General features: G+C 46.7%; 1 protein-coding gene across 1 annotated transcript in view; it reads right to left on the bottom strand.

Moving 5' to 3' along the window:
• Positions 1 to 21,358, bottom strand: part of LAMP1 (lysosomal associated membrane protein 1) — a 234,159-nt gene that overhangs the window by 41,248 nt on the left and 171,553 nt on the right. The window contains exon 7 of the mRNA XM_069204673.1: positions 20,094 to 20,163. Coding sequence (XP_069060774.1) covers positions 20,094 to 20,163 — 70 coding nt within the window. The remainder of the gene's footprint in view (positions 1 to 20,093; positions 20,164 to 21,358) is intronic.

Below are 21,358 nucleotides of genomic sequence, written 5' to 3' on the forward strand. Positions count from 1 at the left end.
TGTACTGTCCCTGGTAACTGGACGGTGTTGCCTGTGAGGTGCTGGCTTGTGTGCTCTGACCCCGAAACCCCCCTCTAAAGGGTGTTTTATGGAATGTGCTGTAATTCCCTCTGCTCTGCGGGGAGTAGAGTGCGCCCATGGCTTTAGCAGTGTCCGTGTCTTTTTTGAGTTTCTCAATCGCTGTGTCCACTTCTGGACCGAACAGTTCTTTTTCGTTAAAAGGCATATTGAGAACTGCTTGCTGAATCTCTGGTTTAAATCCAGACGTTCGGAGCCATGCATGCCTTCTGATAGTTACAGATGTATTAATAGTCCGTGCAGCTGTATCTGCAGCGTCCATGGAGGAGCGGATTTGGTTGTTGGAAATGGTCTGTCCCTCCTCAACCACTTGTTTTGCCCTATTTTGTAGGTCCTTGGGCAGATGGTCGATGAGATGTTGCATCTCATCCCAATGGGCTCTGTCATAGCGCGCAAGTAGTGCCTGGGAGTTAGCGATGCGCCCCTGGTTTGCAGCTTGTGCTGCGACTCTTACCAGCTGCATCGAACTTGCGGCTTTCTTTATCTGGGGGTCCTACAACGACAGAGTCTGGTGGCAGCTGTGTAGTGATGAAAGCCGGGTCTGTAGGAGGCGCCTTATACTTTTTTTCCACTCTTGGTGTGATTGCCCTACTTTTGACCGGCTCCTTAAAGATTTCTTTTGCGTGCCGGAGCATACCAGGGAGCATAGGCAGGCTTTGGTAGGAGCTGTGGGTGGAGGAGAGTGTGTTGAATAAAAAGTCATCCTCGACCTGTTCTGAGTGGAGGCTTACATTGTGAAATTGTGCTGCTCTAGCCACCACTTGAGAATATGCAGTGCTGTCCTCTGGTGGAGATGGCTTCGTAGGGTATGCCTCCGGACTGTTATCTGACACTGGGGCGTCGTATAAGTCCCATGCGTCTTGATCTTGGTCACCCTGGCTCATGGTGGTGTGAGCTGGGGAAAGTGATGGAGTTTGTGCTGGTGAGACGTTAATCACAGGTGGAGGAGAGGGTGGTGGGGTAACTTTTTTCACCACTTTTGTTTGTGGTGTTTGTTCAGTTTGGAACTCCAATCTTCTCTTTCTTCTAATAGGGGGAAGGGTGCTTATTTTTCCTGTCCCCTGCTGTATGAAAATACGCTTTTGCGTATGGTCTACATCAGTTGAGTGTAGCTCTTCCTCAAACCTATGCTTTTGCATTTGGGAGGTTAGCGAGTGCTCTTCTGTATAAGAGCCTGAAACTGGGTCGGTTGCAGTTTGTTTTGGCACCGAAACCCTGTCTGCATCTTTTTTCGGCTCCGAGGTGACTTTTTTCTTTTTCGGGGCCGAAACCTCTCGGCGTCGATCTTCTTCGGTGCCGCTGTCTCGGCGTCGAGCCGTGTCTACACCGGTATCTCGGTGTCGATGCTTCTCTCCAGCACTTTCTCGGTCCCGAGAAGGCTGCGTGCCGGTGTCTCGACCGGAGTCGGACGATCTCGGCACTGTTTGGGCCTTTTTCGGTGCCGACGGTCGGTCACCGAATTTATGGGTCGAGCCATGGCCTGGTGGCAGTGGCGTCCCCTGGGCCTTGTAAATCTTCTTCTGAGTGGTTTTCGACGTCTTACTCACGGTTTGTGTATCGTCGAATCCTTCGGAGTCCGATTCTTGGATCGAAAAGGTTCCCTCCTCTTCTTGTTCCTCGAACTCCCGGTGGGCTGTCGGCGCGGACACCATCTGAAGTCTTCTGGCTCGACGGTCTCGGAGAGTTTTTCGGGACCGGAACGCACGACGGGCCTCGCAGGTGTCTTCACTGTGCTCAGGTGACAGGCACAGGTTGCAGACCAAGTGTTGGTCTGTATAGGGGTATTTATTGTGGCATTTGGGACAGAAACGGAACGGGGTCCGTTCCATCGGCGTTCTTCTGCACGCGGTCGGGCCGACCAGGCCCCGACGGGGGATCGAAAAAATTACCCCGAAGGGCACCGGAGCTCTTCGATCTAAGACGCAGCATTGAATCTAACTACGCCGATCCCGAACGCAACAATACCGACGAAAATCTTCCGAAATTAGCTATCTTTCCGTTCCGAAACTCGGAGCGACAGGAACACGTCCGAACCCGATGGCGGAAAAAAAACAATCGAAGATGGAGTCGACGCCCATGCGCAATGGAGACAAAAGGAGGAGTCACTCGGTCCCGTGACTCGAAAGACTTCTTCGAAGAAAAACAACTTGTAACACTCCGGCCCAACACCAGATGGCGAGCTATGCAAAACATGCGTATCTACAGCGACAGATGCCATCGAACATATTGTTACCAAAGGTAAGTAACTTTTACACCTGATAGAGTCACTTAGTTTTAGACTCCTTACCTTTGAATAGATACCCGCACAATACCACCCCCAGTGGTGCGCTGAAAACCAAGATCACAACAAGAAGTCCATCAGGACCGAATGGCCAAAGTAGCGGTCCCTTCAGGCCAGATTGTCCAGGCAGTAGTGTTTGATAAAAGTGTGCAGAGATGCCCACGTCGCTGCCTGACAGATGTCCAGGACTGGAACGCCCCGAGCTAGCACTGTGGTAGCAGCAGTAGCTCTGGTGGAGTGAGCGCGCAAACCTTCAGGAGGTTGCTTATTAGCCAGAGCGTAGCACATTTCGATGCATAAGAGTACCCATCGTGACATGGCCCTCTTCTGCACCGCCTTCCCCTTCTTTGCACCCACATATCCCACATAGAGTTGATTGTCCACTTGGAACTCTTTGGTACGATCAAAATAGAACACCAACGCTCCAGATGATGGAGTTTCTCCTCTTCATGAGAAGGGTGTGGGGATGCATAAAAGGTAGACAAGGTGATGGACTGTCCGACATGGAGGGGTGTCACTAATTTAGGTAGAAAAGAAGCCCTCGTGTGCAGAACAACCTTGTCAGGATGTTTCGTCAGAAAAGATGCCTTAGATGACAGAGCCTGGAGCTCACTTATTCTGCGGGCAGAAGTAATGGCAACTAAAAAAAAGAGTCTTGAAAGTTAAGAACCGTAAAAGGCAGTTGTGAAGCGGCTCAAACGGGGTACACATATGGTATGTTAATACCAGGTTTAGATCCCATTGGGGCATGATAAATAGGATCGGAGGAAAGAGATGTGTGAGGCCTTTAAGAAAACTCCTAACTATAGGAGATTTAAATAAGGATGGCTGATCTGCTAACCTCAAGAAAGCTGAGATAGCAATAAGATATCCCTTTAGAGTGCCCAGGATGGAACCCTGCTGAGCAAGGGGGAAGGTTAAAAAGAAGGACTGGAGAATAGAGCAGATAGAGGATCAACAGATTTGTCAATGCACCATGCCACAAATTTCTTCCAATGACAGGTGTACACAGTTGTGGTTGAGGGACGCCTGGCTGCCAAGATAACATTAAAAACTTCAGGTGGCAAGTAAAAAGACGTCAACTGTCGCCACTCAATCTCCACACAATGAGGCAGAGGGTGGACAGGTTCGGATGGAGGACCGTCCCCTGCTACTGCGACAGAAGATCCTCCCGAAGGGGCAGTCTGATTGGATGAACTATGGCCATGCTCAACAGCTCGGGATACCAGACTCTTCTTGCCCAGTCCGGAGCCACCAGCATTACTTGGGCCCGGTCTTGCCTGATCTTCAGAACTCTGGACAGAAATGGTATGGGGGGGAAAGGCATACAGGAGGCCTGAATTCCACTCGCAACGAAAAGCGTCACCAAGCATGTGCCGCCTCGGAAACTCCAATGCGCAAAACAGCTGACATTGCACGTTCTCTACGGAGGCAAACAAGTCTAACCAAGGTTCTCCCCACTGCAGTAAGAGACCTTGCGCCACCTCTGGATGCAGACGCCATTCGTGATCGACCACGCATCATCAGCTGAGTTCGTCAGCTCTGGCATTCAAGGAACCTGCCAGGTGTTGAACCACCAGGGAAATGCCCTGATGTTCCAGCCAAGTCCTGAAGTGAAGAGCCTCTTGACAAAGGGTACACGACTCCATTCCACCTTGTTTGTTGCAATACACATGGCGGTGGTGTTGTTTGAACATCTGCACTGCTTTCCCCTTGAGAGAGGGAAGGAATGCTTTCAAAGCTAGTCGGATTGGTTGGAGCTCCAGATGATTGATATGGAGCCCGGTTTCCGCCAAAGACCAGAGGCCTCCGATCTCCGCCTCTCCCATGTGGCCCCCCCATCCTAGGAGTGACGCATCTGTCATGACTCTAAGATCTGGTTGAGGAAAGGAGAGGGATCTGCCCTTGGCCAAATCCTGATTCGTTAACCACCACTGCAGGTCTCTTGCAGTTCCTTCCGAGATCTGGACCTTGTCGGAGAGAATCCCCTGATGCTGCGTCGACTGGAACTTCAGGTCCCGCTGCAGAGCCCGTCTGGCATTTTGAACCAGCAGGATGCAGGAGGCCGTGAGGCCCAGCAGCCTCAGAGTCATTCTCACCGAAATCCAGGACAGAGGCTGAAACATCGGTAGCATAGCCCAAATATCCTGGATTCGCTTTTTGGGAGGATATGCCCGAAACGGCACTGTATCCAGAACAGCTCAGAAGAAAGGGAGCGTCTGAGAAGGAGTCAGGTGTGACTTTGGCACGTTGATAATGAACCCCAGCGAATGCAAACAGTTCGCCGTAGTCTGGAGGTGGGAGACGACTGTCTGGGGCGAGTTCATATTCAATAGACAATCGTCAAGGTAGGGGAAGACTGGGACCCCTAACCTACGCAGATGAGCTGCCACCACTACCATCACTTTCGTGAACACCCGAGGGGCACTGGTAAGGCCAAAGGGGAGCACAGTAAACTGAAAGTGCTTGTGACCTACCACGAATCGTAGGTAACGTCTGTGGGCTGGCAAGTGGAAGTATGTGTCTTGCACGTCTAACGCTACCATCCAGCCTCCGGGATGCAGGGCAGATAGGACCTGAGCCAATGTCAAAATTTTGAAGTTCTCCTTTTTGAGGAAGATGTTGAGGGACCAAAGATCTAATATAGGCCGAAGACCTTTGTCCTTTTTCTGCACCAGAAAGTAGCTGGAATAGCAACCACGACCTACTTCTTGCAATGGAACCCTCTCTATAGCTCCTTTGGTCAAAAGGGCTTGGACTTCCTTGCAGAGAAGCGCCATATGATCCTCTGATATCAGACTGTATGAAGGTGGCATGGCTGGAGGAGGTGTCTCGAAGCGAAGGGAGTAGCCCCTTAGGACAATTTGGAGGACCCACCTGTCCGACGTAATGGATTGCCTTTGGGGTAGGTGATGGCAAATCCTGCTGCCAACTGGTTCCTAGTGTTCCCACGGACTAGGAAGGTTTAGAGGATGATGAGAGGGCAGGGGTGGACTGGGCAACCCGCTGGTTCCCTGATCCCCCGGGGCGTGAGATCCAGCATCCGTGGCCACGCAGGGGCTGTACATCATGCGCTGGTCGATGGCCAGAGGAGAAAGGACACGGTTTGGTGCCCCTTCGGAGCCACGAAAGGGGGACTGCTGGGGTCAAGGAGTGGGCGCGAGGCCAAGGGACCGGGCTGTGGCTCAGGAATCCCTAAAGCACTTGAGCGTAGAGTCCGCCTCGTCTCCAAAGAGACATGTGCCATCCAAGGGCATGTCCATCAAGGATTGCTGGAAATCCCCTGAAAAGCCAGAGGTTCTCAGCCAGATGTGGCGTCTCAATGCCACAGTCGATCCAACCGATATGCCCAGAATGTCAGTTGTATCCATTCCACAACGAATCATGAACTTCGCTGCATCCCTGCAATCTGTTACGGCTTGGGAAAGGACTGTCCGGGCCTCCTCCGGAACTGTAGGCAGCACTTGTGCGACCGTATCCCAGGGAGTATGGGAATAGCAGCCCAAAAGGCATGCAGTGTTCACAGACCGCAGGGCTAGACTGTTAGAAGAAAACAACTATGATTCCCTATCCGGGGGTGCGACAGGGAATGCCCCAGATGAAGAAGCCTGGACGACAAGGCTCTCCGGCATGGGGTGTTGTCGGAGTAATTTCAGGTCTGACGGTGCAGGCCAATGACGGCCAGCAATGGTCCTATTCATAGGAGCCCCTGTGCTCGGTCTGGACCAAGTACCCAAAAGGACGTCTGTCAGTGCTTCATTAAAGGGAAGATGGGGCTCGGAAGAGGAAGACCCCGGCTGAAGCACATCGGTTAGGTTATTAGGCTTAACCTCCACAGGAGGTAGCTCGAGGTCCAGGACCTCAGCTGCCCTTCTCACCACCAAGGAATAAGAAGCACCCTCCTCCATAGCCACAGTAGGAGGAGAGCATACCAGTGTCAGGGAGGTGTCTAGACCACTGGCATCACCCAAATCCTGCACCCAGTCCATTTGGGGTCCATGCTGGTATTCTAAAGGGTCCAGCGACCCCTCCATACTCTCCCCACAAGAATAAGGGTCTGTATCAACCCTGGGCCCAGGAGATCCCATAGAGATTGGAATCAGTGTTGAGCAACGTCCTTCTGGCTCGTCGGGTATGAGGATGGTATTGATGTCGATTGTGTGCCCAACTGACGCCACGAGCGTTGACGTCTGACCCGACGCCAGCATCGGGACGGATCCGCAATTTCATCTGGAGGGGCCCTCCGGAGCCGTGGTCAAAGCAGACTACTTTGAACCTGAGGGGGCTCCCCACCAACTCACCTGTGCCCGAGGGTGCCGAAGGTGGGTCGGTCTGCCCAAAAATGAGGCGCATTGCCTCATGAAATTCTTTAAGCTGGGCAGGCGTGGCTCCGGCTCCCGGGAAGTCTGGGAAACGCAGAGCCGACCTGGATGAAGGCTCCGATGACTGAGGCTTACAGCATTAATGCTCTTCCCGCGTCACATCATCTGAGCGAAGTCGAAGAACGATTATCCTTCTTCGACCTCTTCTCTTTGTGACCCGAATGGCCCAATAACTTGAAGGACGAGGGAGTGGTGGTGACTCCGCGGTCGGTCTCGAGACCTTCCTCTCAAACGATTCTGTGAGCGCCATGGAGTACAGTGTCGGGCCATGAGCTTTAGGGACCGCTCACTCAAAGCTTTCGGGTTTATGGCCAGACACTCTGAGCACAACTTCCAGTCGGGATCGCGCTCCAGGCACAAAAAACACATGAGGTGCGGATCAGTCACCAACATAGTTCAGTGACAGGAGTTGCAGGGCTTTAATCCGGTCTTGCAGGACATCCCTCAACGCATCTAAGAACTTGTCAAAAAACTTCAACAAAAGTGTTGGCGTAGTCAAAAAATGACTAAGGTAGCTCTCTCCGGATCTGCGCTTAGGTTGGCACCGAAAGAAAAGAACGGACGTCAACGCGCCGGGGTGGCTCCTATATACGACTGCGACATCATCACGGCGAACACAACGCCAACAATGCCCGCGGAGTCGACCGAAGCCACCTGACAGCACGCAGAGGTACTGCTCGAAGAAAAATCTCTGGATCCAGTCTGACGCCTGGGGAAATTCAAAAGGTAAAGAATCTAAAACTAGAAGTCTATCAGAATGCCGTGGTAGCAATATCCATTGCACAGTCGAGGACTTCAGCAAAAGTCCTTTCCCCTTCCTGTACTATCTGTACTGCTTCAGCTTTTGAATCCTCTGGAAGTTGGTCTAGGTAAGGAGCAATGTCTGTCCATAGCCGTCTGTCATTTATGCCTATTACTGCCAATGAGTTTGACACCCTTACCGTAAGAAAGGACATTAAGGAGAAGTGCTTTCCTATACTATCAAGCATTCTTCCTTCCTTATCAGGTGGAGCAGAAATTGGAGCTGAAGGTTTTCTAGATCTGCGCTACCTGAGTGATAATGGAGCCCGGCTTGGCGTGCCCAGTTAGGCTAGCTGGGGCGTCATCTGGCACCTTATATTTTTTTTAGCCAAGCTGGGCAAGACTGTAGTAACAGTAGCAGGATTTTAAATTACCTTCAGCCCCTCATCCCATATGTAGTCAACTAAGGGGGAAAGATCTCACGCTTTTTTTTTTTTTTTTTAAAAAGGTTCCTTAAAGTCCTAAAGAAAGCAGTCCATCTGTTTTGTTGGCATAGGTAGTGCAAATCTCTTTGCTGCTCGCTCCAATAAACTGAGGCATCCCCCAATGTCGCCTGGTGGAGAGTCTACTGGGACTTGGGAAGGCGATCTTGGAGAAGGTATTTGATAGTCATCCCACTCTGCAACAGCATCTGGCAACTCCCCTTCTCTGTCATCATCGGATGTTAACGGGTCTTGTGGTGGAACACAGAGGTGTATGCGAGGGTACATCCAATGGCAATGCCCGCGATCTAACAGGTGTGGAAGGAGGTGGCACTGATGAAGTTACAGATGCCTGCTGGTCAACTGGAGGAAATCTTTTCCCGCAGTCCGCCAGCATTAATTGCAAATCTGAAATAAGGGAACCTAGCATAGGAAACATTTGCTCCTGGTACGAGTAGTGATATGCGGAGAATAAAAGAATTGGGTGTCATCATCTAAGTCATGACACTTTATGTGTAGTTCAGAAGAACTGTGGGCAATACCAAATCCCCCCTCCGAGTCATCCTCTTCCAAAAGATGCGCAGGAATTAAAGGTGACACTTTACTAGGGGATGTGTGCGACTTTGTCAGGGATTTCAATTTTCTGTGTTTCGCTACATTCTTTGCAGTCAACGGTATCCTCAATGCGGACTTTGTCAACAGTGCTGGCAGTAATGACCGTGACTCTCGCTGACGAAGCGGAAGTCGGCAGTAGGGATGTCGGCGAAAATGGTTTCTACGTCGGATTCGTTGACAGAGGTGCACGTTGGCGACGGTGTCATTGTGGTGTGCACATTGGAAGTACTGCATGCTGTATCGACAGTCGTCTGTGTATTGGTCGTTGACGATGCCGGGCACACCTTCGATGCTGTAGTCGTCGACTTCATCAACGATATAGTCATCATTTTGGCAGATGGCTTCTTGAAAGAATGTTTAGTCGTTGGAGGTGGTGCAGGAGGTTCAGAAGAAGCTTTTCTCTATGGGAGGATGCAGACCTCCTGCGAAGAGAACTGGAAGGGCTGTGAGCTTTCAATGACCCATGTTTAGTCTTTTTGAAAGCTTTTTTAGGCTGGTCCTCCATATGAGGAGATTGAGGTGATCTGCATTCTTTGAGTTTTTCTGGAGTAGACAAATCCTCAAATGTCAGAACCAGAAACAGGATCTTTCCTAGTTTTTAATTTCCTGAGCCAAATGAGCAGCCTGCCCTCCCTGTCCTTTGGGGTCTTGTTAGAAAATCTGACACATACCTTACAATACGTAGCAGAATGGTTTAGATACAGGCAATATATATAATCTTTGTGGGGACCCTCAATGAGATGCCTTTTCTTTCCACAGGTCTTGCAGGCTCTGAAGAGACTTTTCTTCTCTTTGTCAGACATGGCGATTGATACAGTAATTATGTCTACAGCAGACCAGAAAAAGAGGCTTGGAAGCCTTTGACTGGTATCAGCAATATTTTGAGGAGAAAAAAGAACCAGAATTGATTTCTGAAAGGTGTGACTGAGTGGAGCTCAGTGGAGATTCCCTAGCACGACATGCAGTAGAAATAGAGAGGGACTGGAACTTCTCACCGGAGTGTTCTAGAGGGAAGGGCAGCCAGATTAGCTGAAACCTGGTTTGAGTAGATAGGCTACTGGCAGGCCTTTATACACTTTAGTTATCATTACATTGCTATTATAATATACCGGGGACTCCCATCGCAACAACGGGGAATGATTCAAGCATGTGAATCTATGAAAGTTTCAATACTGGATAACCACTGGAATAAAACAAACTACAATGGGCCTACAGCGCTCATGAGCTCCCAACAAATAAACAGCAGCGCTTACTGAAAGCATATGGATAATCCAAAGTAAGCTGTATACTTTTTTGAAAGAATAATTTAAGACCTGCAACAATAGGTAACAGTGTGAGGAATTTACAGTGTTAGTTATCCTTATCTCAAGAAGGTTGCAGATATTGCATCGTCTTTTGTAGGCAGCCATCTGTGAAGGATGTTCACTGTATGCAGGACCGTCTTGGCTGGGAAAGTCGATACACAGTCGCTCTTCGATGGTCAATCCCCTCTTCAAATTTGGTGTAGTGCACTTCAAAACATTTGTTCCTACTGTGTTGTTTCTGGGGCTTTCCTTCAGCTACACATTGATGATATCTCCAACTCAGGCTGCTACCAACTATTTTTGCTTAAAAAAATATCAAATGCTTCTTAGCCCCTTAGAATATCATAATCATTATCAAGATTCTTGTTCTTTTATGGCTGGATAATGGAAAAACTGTTTATTAGTTTAACTAATTGTGAACTCTCCCACTTGAATGTAATTTGAACACTACTTCTCATTTGAATTCTGGCACTAGAAAATGTGATCACATGACCCTGGTATTTTCAGTCTATTCTAATGTGCAAAGGTAAAAAGTGTGATTTCACACTTTGCTATACAGTCTTGATAGGCCTCAAGTCTGGGTTGGCACTCCTAAGATGAATTCTCATGGGCCTCTAATAAGAGGAGTAAAGTGGTCATCGATTTCGACGTTCCTAGGATGCGGTGTATTGGTTTCCCAAAACAGTCATCCTTTTGAGCTATGTCACATTTGGGCTTTTCTCTTGCACTAAATATTAGCCCCACCCTTAGCCTTCTGGCCATGTAGTGAGCTTTCAAGATGTACCTTCTTAAAACCATCATAATCTGCTGATTTATCTACCAATTAATTGCTGTAATTTGTTTCCTTTAAATTTCTCTTTTATAATTATGTTCTCATGTTACTTTCTTTTTGTACAGTGCCAGCCGTCTTAAGGCTGGGATGCATTTAATTAGGGTCAACTTGATCTAAATCTCTCAGATAGTGAGATTCTCTCAGTGGATTAACTTGCTTAGACAATCAGTATCAGACCCAAATAGCTGACTGCAGGAACACACACTATATTGTGTTTTTGTCCTCCTACAGATTAGCTTTTTTTTTTCTATTAAGTCTGGCTGCAATGGTCATTTCTCATTTCTAATGCAATAAGGTGTAGTCTTGAGTCACTTTATGTGGCAGGGGAAGGTGCTGGTTGTATAACTAAGCATCTGTTCATAGCATGTAGTGATGTAGATTCAGATGCTTTGCCTACTCCTGACCTCTAGTATTGGGCTCTGTGGCATTAGAATGTTTTTCTTTGAATACAGTTGGAGGCATCAGATGTGCTGGGACTCTTTCTTTATTCCAAAATGTGCATGGGTACCAACTCAACCCTGGATGGATTTCAATTCCTGCATGTGAGGGAAGAAAATGGAGTGCAGAGTAAGACTACTGTGATGTGCCATGCATATTGTAAACTAGTAGAAAAGTAGAGAGTGCGACAAGTAAGCATGTGTCGTCATTGTGACCTTCTGGGGAGCTATAGGAATAAATAGAACTACACTTTACTAAAATATACTTAAATGGTAACTTTTTTTATTTATTTTTTATTTAATTCATAGCATGTAGAGCTGTAGATACACATGCTCTGCATCAACTGTAAAGACTTTAGCACTTTAGATGCTACAGATGTTTGGAATAATGATCTTAACACTGTTTGGACATATAATGTCCACAAAGTAGTGCTTTCTAAAGGTGTATGGCGTTGACCAGGAAGCTCCCTTGAAGCTGTCTGCTAACTGGATATTATCTATAAAAATCCATGATCACCCCTTTTGTGTGTGTCGAGTGTGCTCTGAGAGGAACAGGGAGAACACATCTGGCTTTGGTGTCTGGATACATTTGACCTGGCAATTCCTTTCTTGAAAATTAGGGTGACCTTTGTGGGTTTAGCAAAAGATAACTAGAGTTGGTTAGTTTTACAGAAGGACTTAGGGGTTGAGCTATAATTTGGTGGATGGGATACTCATCTTTGTGATGGATATCCTGTATGCTCTATTACAAGTGCATTATATCATGTGGCACTTCTAATAGGGAGGACCAGATATCCATTACGTGACAGATTTTCAAATCTGCTAAATGCTAAAACAATCCCTTAGTTCAGTCAATATAGAACATGAGCACACACTTGACTTTTAATGTGCAAAATCCATACTGCTACAGAATCTGGTTGTGTTCAATAGTCTAGTTAATGTGAGAAAGGTGATACTACCTTGGGCAGGAGTGTTGTATTATTTTGAATAACCGTCCATTGCTTGAGCACTTGAATTAATGTTTCTTGAATGGTGAGAGTCTGTAACTCATGGATGTGCCTGAGCAAGGTAATAGCTAATGGAAAAGCCACTTTCCATGACAAACTGTAGGCTTCAAGAGTGGAGGGGTTCAAAAGATTGGCCTATAAGCCCCATGAGAACTATGTCAAGGTTCTACACAGGGAAAAAAAGGTATTACCCTTTTAAGTCCCTACACGAACACCTTAATCACAGATATTTTGAAGATGGATGAGTGTTGCCTGTTTTGCATGTATGCGACAACAGCATCTAGGTGACGACTTATTGTGCCATAATAAAGACCTCCCTTCTAAAGGCATAAAAGGTTGCAGATTGTGCGTTAGACCTTGGCTTAGAAGTGGTCTAGCTGCTTTAAGACGCATCAGTTGCCAAATCTTCTAGTAAGCTTACATGTCTCAAGCAGTATGGCCATGCACTTATCAGGGATGTTTAAGTACCAACTCTAAGATTAGATAGTAGATCAAAGTTGATCTGTGTGATCGGGGTATGGTATTTGGACATGTTTTGGCATGAGAAGGTGGGAACTGGTGGACATCTATAAGAGCACTATGTACCAGGGCATTCTGACCCAAGTCTGGGCCTCTATGATGAGGATCATGGACACTTGCCTCATCATCTTCACCAAATGCAGGATGAGTGGGAGTGGAGGAAAAGGGTAGACAAATATCCCTGACCACTTCAACTACAGTGCATTACCCATGCGTACCTGGAGTCAAAGCTGAAACTTGGAGTTTTCTGGGATGATGAAGTTGTCAATGGCTGGGGTTCCCCACCTTTTGAAGAACGTGTTTAGTAGTGCGGGTGGAGTTCCCTCCTGTGGACTTGCTAATGAGTCTGCCTGACAGGTCTGCAACGTTGTTGACCACTCCTGGTTGGTGCTCTGCTAACAAGTGGATCATGTTGCACAATTCCAACTGCCAGCCCTCCTGTGCTAATGCAGAGAGATGAGGGGACTGAGTACCCCTTGCTTTTTTACCTAATACATGGTCATCATGCTGTCCATCTTTATGAGGACCAACTTACCTAGGACAAGCTTGAAAACTGCTTTGAGGGCTAGGCGGATGGTAGCTGTACTAGGGAGCTGATGTGTTGACCTTGCTGCTGAGGGGTCCAAGTATTTTGCATAGCCATGTTGCCAAGATGTCTTCCCCACTCAGTAAGTAATGTGTCAGACGTGATGATCACCTGTGGAAGTGAGACTAACAAAGGCCTACCAAGCAACCGACTCTTGCTATTCCATTACTGCAGAAATCATTAAATGCTGGTCTTTAGCAACACTTGATCTTCCTAATGCCCCTCCAATTGTAAACACTGCCTCACGAGAATATTAGAGCAATGATGAACCACTGCTAAAAACCATTGGGGTGGAAATATTTTAGTTCCTCAGCTGTTCAACTACTCCTGCCCCACCTCATGAAAGGCCTGCCACTGGAGCTGGCCTGGGGCGGCAAGGGAGGAAGGGGTGTGGGGGAGAGGGTTATCCTTCTCCTGAGTTGTAGCCTGTGAAAGGTTCCCCATGTACTGGCAGATTGATGTGCACCAATGGATATAGTGGTGTTCTTCATTAATTTTTGCAACACCCTAGCCACTTAAGGACAAAAGAGATGTTCACCTTCGAAAGATGTTGGAGTTGGCTTTTGAACATTCAGCTTGCCTCAAGATACGTACTATGCATGCGGATGCATCAAGATGCTAGTGTTGGCACTATGTCTCCACAGCACTCCAGTGCACAGCGGAAATTTGCACTGGAGATTATTTTCCACTCTGCTGCCACCTCTTCTCCGCTCTTCATGTAGCTCTCAGGGAGATGCTGCACCAGTGCCTCCGTAGAAACCTGCCATATCTCAATAGCAAGCCAACCAAATTGGCATTGCACCTACAGGTGGCTGCTCCAACTGCCATATGCTTGTAGTCAGCTTCAAAGCACTTCATTTCCTTGTCTGTTAGGAGGCGCCACCAGGTGTGCATTTGTGCTGTAGGAACTACCAAGGAGTCTAGTGGGACACAATCATATGTACAGTGGGTTTATGGATCAAGATTATACCTTCTTCTCTAAATATGGTTTAACCACCTGTGCCTTAGTAGCTTCCTTGAAATTATCTTGGTCTGACTTTGCATACCATTGGCTATGGGGAGGAACTACATATTCTCTGCAACAATGCATGACTTCACAGCAAACTAAAATTGATTCTAATCTTCATATAAGGAGTGTCTGCTGCAAATAGGTCATAAAACATTGCATTCAGATGGTCTTGCTGTTGACAGTCTCCTGGGCTCTTTTGATGTGGCTTTGGAAGAGGTTGGAGCAGTTTGTTCATCTCTTCGACCAGATCAACATCATATCAATTACAATCTACCAAATGTTTTGCTGCCCATTGCGCCACCACAGAGCCTCTTGCTTTCACCTCCTTACTTTCTTTGCCTGAGTAGGTCAATCAGTTGCATCCTGACTATGAGGATGTTTGCATGGTCTGGGGACACCTAGGGAATCTGGTTGATCATATAATTTAACATAAGTGGGATACTGTGAACGAGCTTCATATTTCCACTAACACTGTGGTAATAGTTTTGAGTTTTAACAGGGGAAAATTTGCCCTTTTAATTTTAGAACCATTCAACAAAGTAGATAGGTTACTGTTTTGAGAAGGAAGACCTATTCCATGACCTGCATTGTGAGGCCATGATGAAAAAATGTTTGCTGTAAAAAGAACTTGTCTCAATTAGTGGTGAAGCACAAATGGGGTAGGCACCTTTTGGGACAGAAAAGTCCTCTGCATGCTAAGAGACGTGTGCCACTGCCCTGAGTGCCTAACTGTATTGTCTGGATCCCTAATGCTGTTTTTTTGTCATAGGCAAACATGGATCATGCGCCTAAAGTACTGACTTGATAATGGAAGAAGGCTACCCCTTCACCAGGAGTTGAGCAGCACAGGCACAGTGGTGGCAGCATAACGTGTAGTAATCAGCAGTAGAGAACAGGTCCATTTCACCCTGTGTCACTGGAGTGAGGCTTACAAACTCACTCACATTCTTAAAAGTTCTGCTGCTGTGTGCTTAACTCACAATGGTTTACATCAAGTTGACGTGGAAGTGAATGCAAGATGGAAACAGGATGAATGCATATGCTTTCGCAAGAAATACACTAAACAAAGGGTGAATTGTGGTACAGTGCACACAAGGTAACTGTGTGCTTGCAGTTTATTAAAAAAAAAAAAAAAAAAAAACACTGATAAAGTAAAGGGAGACTGCAGTACTAAACAATGCGTCGTGCAAACTGAATGCGTGCTGCATGTGGGTATGCTGATGGTAACATTACTGGGCAGTAAGTGTGCTGTGGATGTACACAGAGTGCAAAACTACCTGCACTGGTACATTAAATGTAGGACCTTGGCTTCCATTTTAGGAAGCCTACGCCTGCCTGGTGACACCCCCCCCCCCCTTTACAACCTACCACCCCCACCTCCTCCCCCAGCCAGATTTGTGTATTGCTACATTCCTGTAAGATGGATGGGACATGCACTGGAGGATGGGAGAGCCAGGCTATCTGTCCATTTCAAAGTGCTCTTTGATTCAGTGATAGATCAAAGGGAAGGGTCCGGATACATGTGAGGAAGAGATGGGGCTGACAAGGAAATCATAACCAAATAGGGCAGAGGGCCCAAGATTAAAATGTTGATGCAATTATCACTGTGATGGACATCCAGGTGTGAACTCTGGTCCCTGCCATGAATCGTGTTGTGTGTTAACCAGCTTCACAGTACTGCCTGATGTGACAGATGACCTTCAGGAAGAAGGTGAAAAGGGAAGGACGTCCATTTCAAAGAAGCAGAATCCAAACATAAAATGTTATAAAGACCAAGACACTAAATTACATTTGGTGTTTCAAATGGACTACAAGTAGGGGAGTCTGAGGCCCAAAACGTGGTCATCTGCCAAGTAGCCAGAGGGACTGGGGGGCGGGAGGACCTCTGCAAGACCTCTACCTGGGACCAGGACTGGGGGCCCAAGCCTGCTAGTCTCCCTCATGGGTGAGGGGATATCATCTAGCTAATCGAAGACCACCTGCCTGCTTGCCAAGACCAGTGTGCTTTGCGAAGGAGAGAGGAGCGTTGGAGGGAGCAATGTTCAGAGGGGGGCCCTGATGTGAGGACTCCCTGAGCCAGGTGTGAGGATACGGCTCCTACACCGATCGGGCCGCATCCCATGTGCTGGACTAATTTGGTGACCCCCATATGCCTGGTGGGGTCGCCACTGACTGAGCCAAGGAGCGAGGTGGGAAGACCCTCTCCTGCACCGACTGGGCTGTCGCCCGTGTACTACACTATTATGGTGACCCCATGTGCCAGGATGGGCCGCCTTGGGTACTAACATCAGGTCATCATGACTGGACTTGAGTGCCATGGCAGCTACCATGTATGGCAGAAGGGGTGTCTGGAAACGTTGAAAAGGGTCTGTGTCATTGCCTGAGAGCGAGAAACTGCTGCTGTGACCAAGGTGGGACTAGTCCGCATTTTGTGGCAAAGGAAGCCCCGGGATCAACAGGACACTGCTGAAGCCCTGTCAGAGCACAGGGATCAACCCAGATACCTGTGGATGAAAAAAAGTGACTTACCAGGCGATCGCCGAAGCTGGAGTAACCCTGATCGTCAGAGGGTAAAAAAAGAGCCTGAGCCCGACAGGTGCCGCAGAGTGTGACCGCACACTGCCAGACTTTGCCGATCTGGAGTTAGACTGCATGGTACCACTAAAGGGTTCCATACCACTGGAGAGGGTAACCTAAGAATTGGGCCTTTGGAGCCATTTGGGGGGGGGAGAGGGGGCAAGGGTGGGGGAGACATACTGTATTGGTGCTGCTAAACCATAGACTCTAGTGACTGAACTTACAGAGTCAATGAAAGACCTCTTGGGTATGGGCTAATAGTTTATATTCCCTGGAAGCGGTCATAAGTGAATGGGGAATAACACTGAACCTGTTGACCTAGAAGTGGGAAGACAGGGAGAAGCTTGACAACTACTAGAGTACTGACTTCAAGGGGGACTGTTCCTGGTTTTTGAATGTCGTTTACCTCTGCATGTGTGAAGTTAGAATTAAAATAATTATTTTTATATAAAAACAAGTATTTGACTGGACACTGATTTATTGTTCGCACTGCTTATACTTTGAGTTATGAGTCTTGTTCACTAATCTGTAGTTGCACTTCCACCTGAAGGAGCCTTGACTGCTCGCTATCCACTAGCCAACAGAGTCAGGGGCAGAAGGGTGTGCTTGGCTTGGTTCAGTGGGATCCATAGTAGGGTGGGGCCCAGAACATCTGGAGTAAAGGGCCTCTACCACCATGGTTGAGCCCAGTAACTCCTGCTTGCCCGTGAACCTCTGAACAGGGTTCTGACAGGATTTATACTTCCTTTCTAAAGGAAAGCCATCTGATAATAAAAAATAAATTGCCATTTTCTTTCTGGCCAACTCTCCTCTTCGTCCACTTCATTCTCTGCCTCACACTGTGTGACATGAGGCCACGGGTGAATGAAGAATTTGTCTCTGGGTCAGAAAATTATTCTGAAGGAGTGGTTTCAAGTTGGAGCACAGAAAGGGTTCAATCTGTTTCAAATGCTTCTTCAAATGTAAGGTTTTATCTTGTGCCTGACCTTGCTCTAAAGAAGCAGAATAGCCAGTGCTAGTGTATTCACCACAAGTGATTAGTATCAGGTTAAATATGAACTGGCCTGTGTGGGATAGTGTGTGACCTGTGGAGTTCACACTAACATTGCTAGGCCTGAATGAACGAATTTCAATTTGTACAGCGCAAATAGCTGCTCCAAGAGGAGCTCCTGAGCACTATCAGCACGTGAAATCACAGCAACAAAACTAGACTGTCCAATTAGGTTTAGTACCTAAAAATAAGGTTTTTAAGGCCTCTGCTGTAAAGGGTTTTAGAGCTGGATTTCTTAAGCCAGCTGGCAGGGCAGTCTTCATTTTTTCTGCCAGCTAGGTAAAGACCACCCCTCCTAGCTTTTCTGATTCTGGGGATTGCTAACAAACCTAGATTTCATGGACAAAGTGATCTTTCGGGGACGTAGTCTCCAAATCTATACCTAAGCTAGGCAGGACATTTTTGTTTACAGTCCCAAAAATAGTCGTTAGGGATTTGTGGTGGATTCTTTTTTGCAAACAAAGTTGAGATTTTTGATTCCAGCTGATCTAGTGTCATGTCTTTTCAGAAGGTTTAAAATCAGCCTGGCTTTCACATAAATATGAGTCCCCTGGACACAATACAATGGACCCATGAACTGACCACGACTGGAGTGCACAAGAGGGACTTGCTTATTTCGTCACTATATATGTATATGTGTCACTAAAATGGGGAGCATATTTTGTTTCTATAACGTTGATCGTTTCCATGTGTATTGCCTGACACTTCAACGTAGCACCCTTGTGACGAAGTTCAATTTGGTATTTGTTGTTGTGCAAAAACGATAAAATGGGTTATAAAAAAATAAAATAAAATAAAAAACACAACCTTGCAGACGCCTTCTGAACTCTGAAGCCTACAACTAAGGCTAGCCAGCATTCCCAGTTAATAAGAGTTTGCATAGTCGAGTCTGGAAGTTACTAGGGGATGAACAATTGCCTTCAGTGTGGATGGGAAGGTATTTTAGGGGCTTTTCAAATGTTTTAATAGCACAAAGCAGGCAGCCAAGATGGTTTGAAATTGTGGCTTGAAAGACATAGCTCTTGTTCCAGTTTCAAGGCCAGATTTCTGACTGGGAAGGCAGGAGTAGTGGTTTACCTACATCTCTCTGCCAACATTTCTGTATTTCCAGCGGAGTTGAATTCCTAAAGAACAGAGTGTACATATTTTTCCAGCATTCAGTTTCAAGCAGCTGTTCTACATCCACTTAGTAACTGCCCTCAAACAGCGATGGAATTTATCAGTGTTTTTTTTTCTGCTTAGTGAATGCTAGCATCAGCAGTGTGCCAACTGGGAATGATGCTGTATTGGATCCCAAAGGTTCTACCACTTGTGCCAGCGATGTCAAATAGATATTGAATAGGGGAGGGCTCAAGACTGAAACCTGAGGGACAGTGTCTCAACTCCATGCAGGAAAATGAAAAAGTTGGGAGGAGGGCAGATTGTGTCTGCCACACAAAGGATTACAGCCCTTGTCTAGCTATACCTCCCACTACGTCCAATTGTTCAAGAAGGATGAACCGAGGCACTGTCAAAGGCCACTTTACGGTCCAAAAGGTCATCTGAATTTGAGCTAAATCTTTTTAAGGTTGATCCTCACATGGAGCTTAAGCCTTTTCAACGTCACTCAAGCAGAGCTCAAGCCTGTTTTACAGTTCAGTGCTGTTACAGAGTTTGAATTTCGAACTTAGGTTGAAGAGCTTGTTTAGAGATGTGAAGCACCCAAAGCAACATGTTCTACAGCTCCAGCATCCTTTAACATATGTCCTTTTCAGCTGCAAGGTTTTTCGAAAGGTGCACAGTTGATTTGGTAACACCTGTGAAAACCTCCAAGAAGAACAAAAATATGACCTCAGGAGAAGCATCTCGAACTGCGCATTGCGGCTTTTGAGGAAAACGATCAAGAGTAATCTAATGCACACCTAAAACCAAAAGCAAAAAGCTTTCAAAAGAAAATAAGCAATATTCTGAGGGAAACACTAGATAGTGGAGTACACAGCATGTACACTTGCAAAACACATTCTGCCAACCTTTAAACCCTGCCAACCTAAACATTAAAAGGACGACAAACAGGTGGAGTACCATAGATGCAGATTTAGACATGAACCATTTTCATTAAAAATAAAATAAAAATAGCAGTAGCATAAGACAAAAAATGTGCAAAGATTTAAAAAATCTGACTACAGTATCTTCTTTTACAATGTAAAGTTTACCTTGTGCATCATCAGGTAAAGATGTGTTCACTACAACCGACCCAAGGTAAAACACATTGGAAGATGAATTCTGGGAAGAGGAAAAAGAACACAAACAAGTTAGATATCTACCATGTTTGTTTTCTGAAAAGGTAAAGCAAAGACAAAGTGTAGCAAGAGGGTGGCTCAGCAAGCCATGGTGCAGGTTGTACTACCTAATTATGCAAATTTTTGCAATGCTTTTCATCTCATCCTCACACTTAAGGGTGCACGTGAAACTCACAAATGCACCCTCTTGCGCAAGAACCAACCACTGTTATCGTCCTGAGCCACAGAAATTTTGGACGCTAAGAGTCAACCTGCCTCTACACGTGCTGCATATCAAAGGCTTTATAAAATGGAACTACAGAAGACATTCAAAAGGACCCAAGTAATTTGTGTATGACAGCAAGCTACAGATTCAGTGTATGGAAATAACAATGTATTTCAACAGTTCTTATAAACTAATGGTGACTGGCTGCTAGGGTGTGCCGAGAAGAGCCTACCAGTCTTCCACTTTCAGTAAGGCATCCCTTGACCTGCCTTATCGGCATTACATGGACATTGTGCATGTGCAGAAAGGTTTGCTGAGCTGTCAACCATCCTCCCACTTCAATGAAAGGGACGGGACTGAACTTCCTATTGTAGTGAGGGACATTAAAAGGTCCTCATTTTAAAATAGAAAGTTATTCAAGTACTCTACCAACTCCACTTCACGCTAAGCCAGGCCAACAGTCAGATGGATACAGCCAAGTAAGAATGGACATGTGGACCTAGGAAGGACACGTGGACCTAGGAAGGACACGTGGACCTAGGAAGGACACGTGGTAAGCCAAGTGCTGCCTGTCCCTGATGCGGTTATCTATTCTCTTTATTCCAATCTCTGGCCACAGCCTTGTTGTCTTCAGTGATGCTTGGCCTTCAAAATACAAATCATAATAGCTTTCTCATTGAGCATCCTGGAAGATCCATAGCTGGGCCTGTATGAAGGCTCAGCCCCCCCCCATACTCCAGACAGTAATATCCTTGTATATGTCAGACCCCCTGTGTCTTCTCATAGAGACTGGAATACTGCAATATGGAGCAGATGCTGCCATTCGGGTAAATGCAGAGTTACAAAACTAGAGCCAATCCTAGCATTGAATGGAATAAGAGGAAAATGTGTGCATAACAGTATTAATAGCCATATTGTGGCACCAACTGTATCAGATGTTGTATCTCTGATAAATTATGCCTGCTATGTGCTG

The sequence above is a fragment of the Pleurodeles waltl genome, chromosome 8, assembly GCF_031143425.1.
Source record: "Pleurodeles waltl isolate 20211129_DDA chromosome 8, aPleWal1.hap1.20221129, whole genome shotgun sequence".
Classification (NCBI taxonomy): domain Eukaryota; kingdom Metazoa; phylum Chordata; class Amphibia; order Caudata; family Salamandridae; genus Pleurodeles; species Pleurodeles waltl.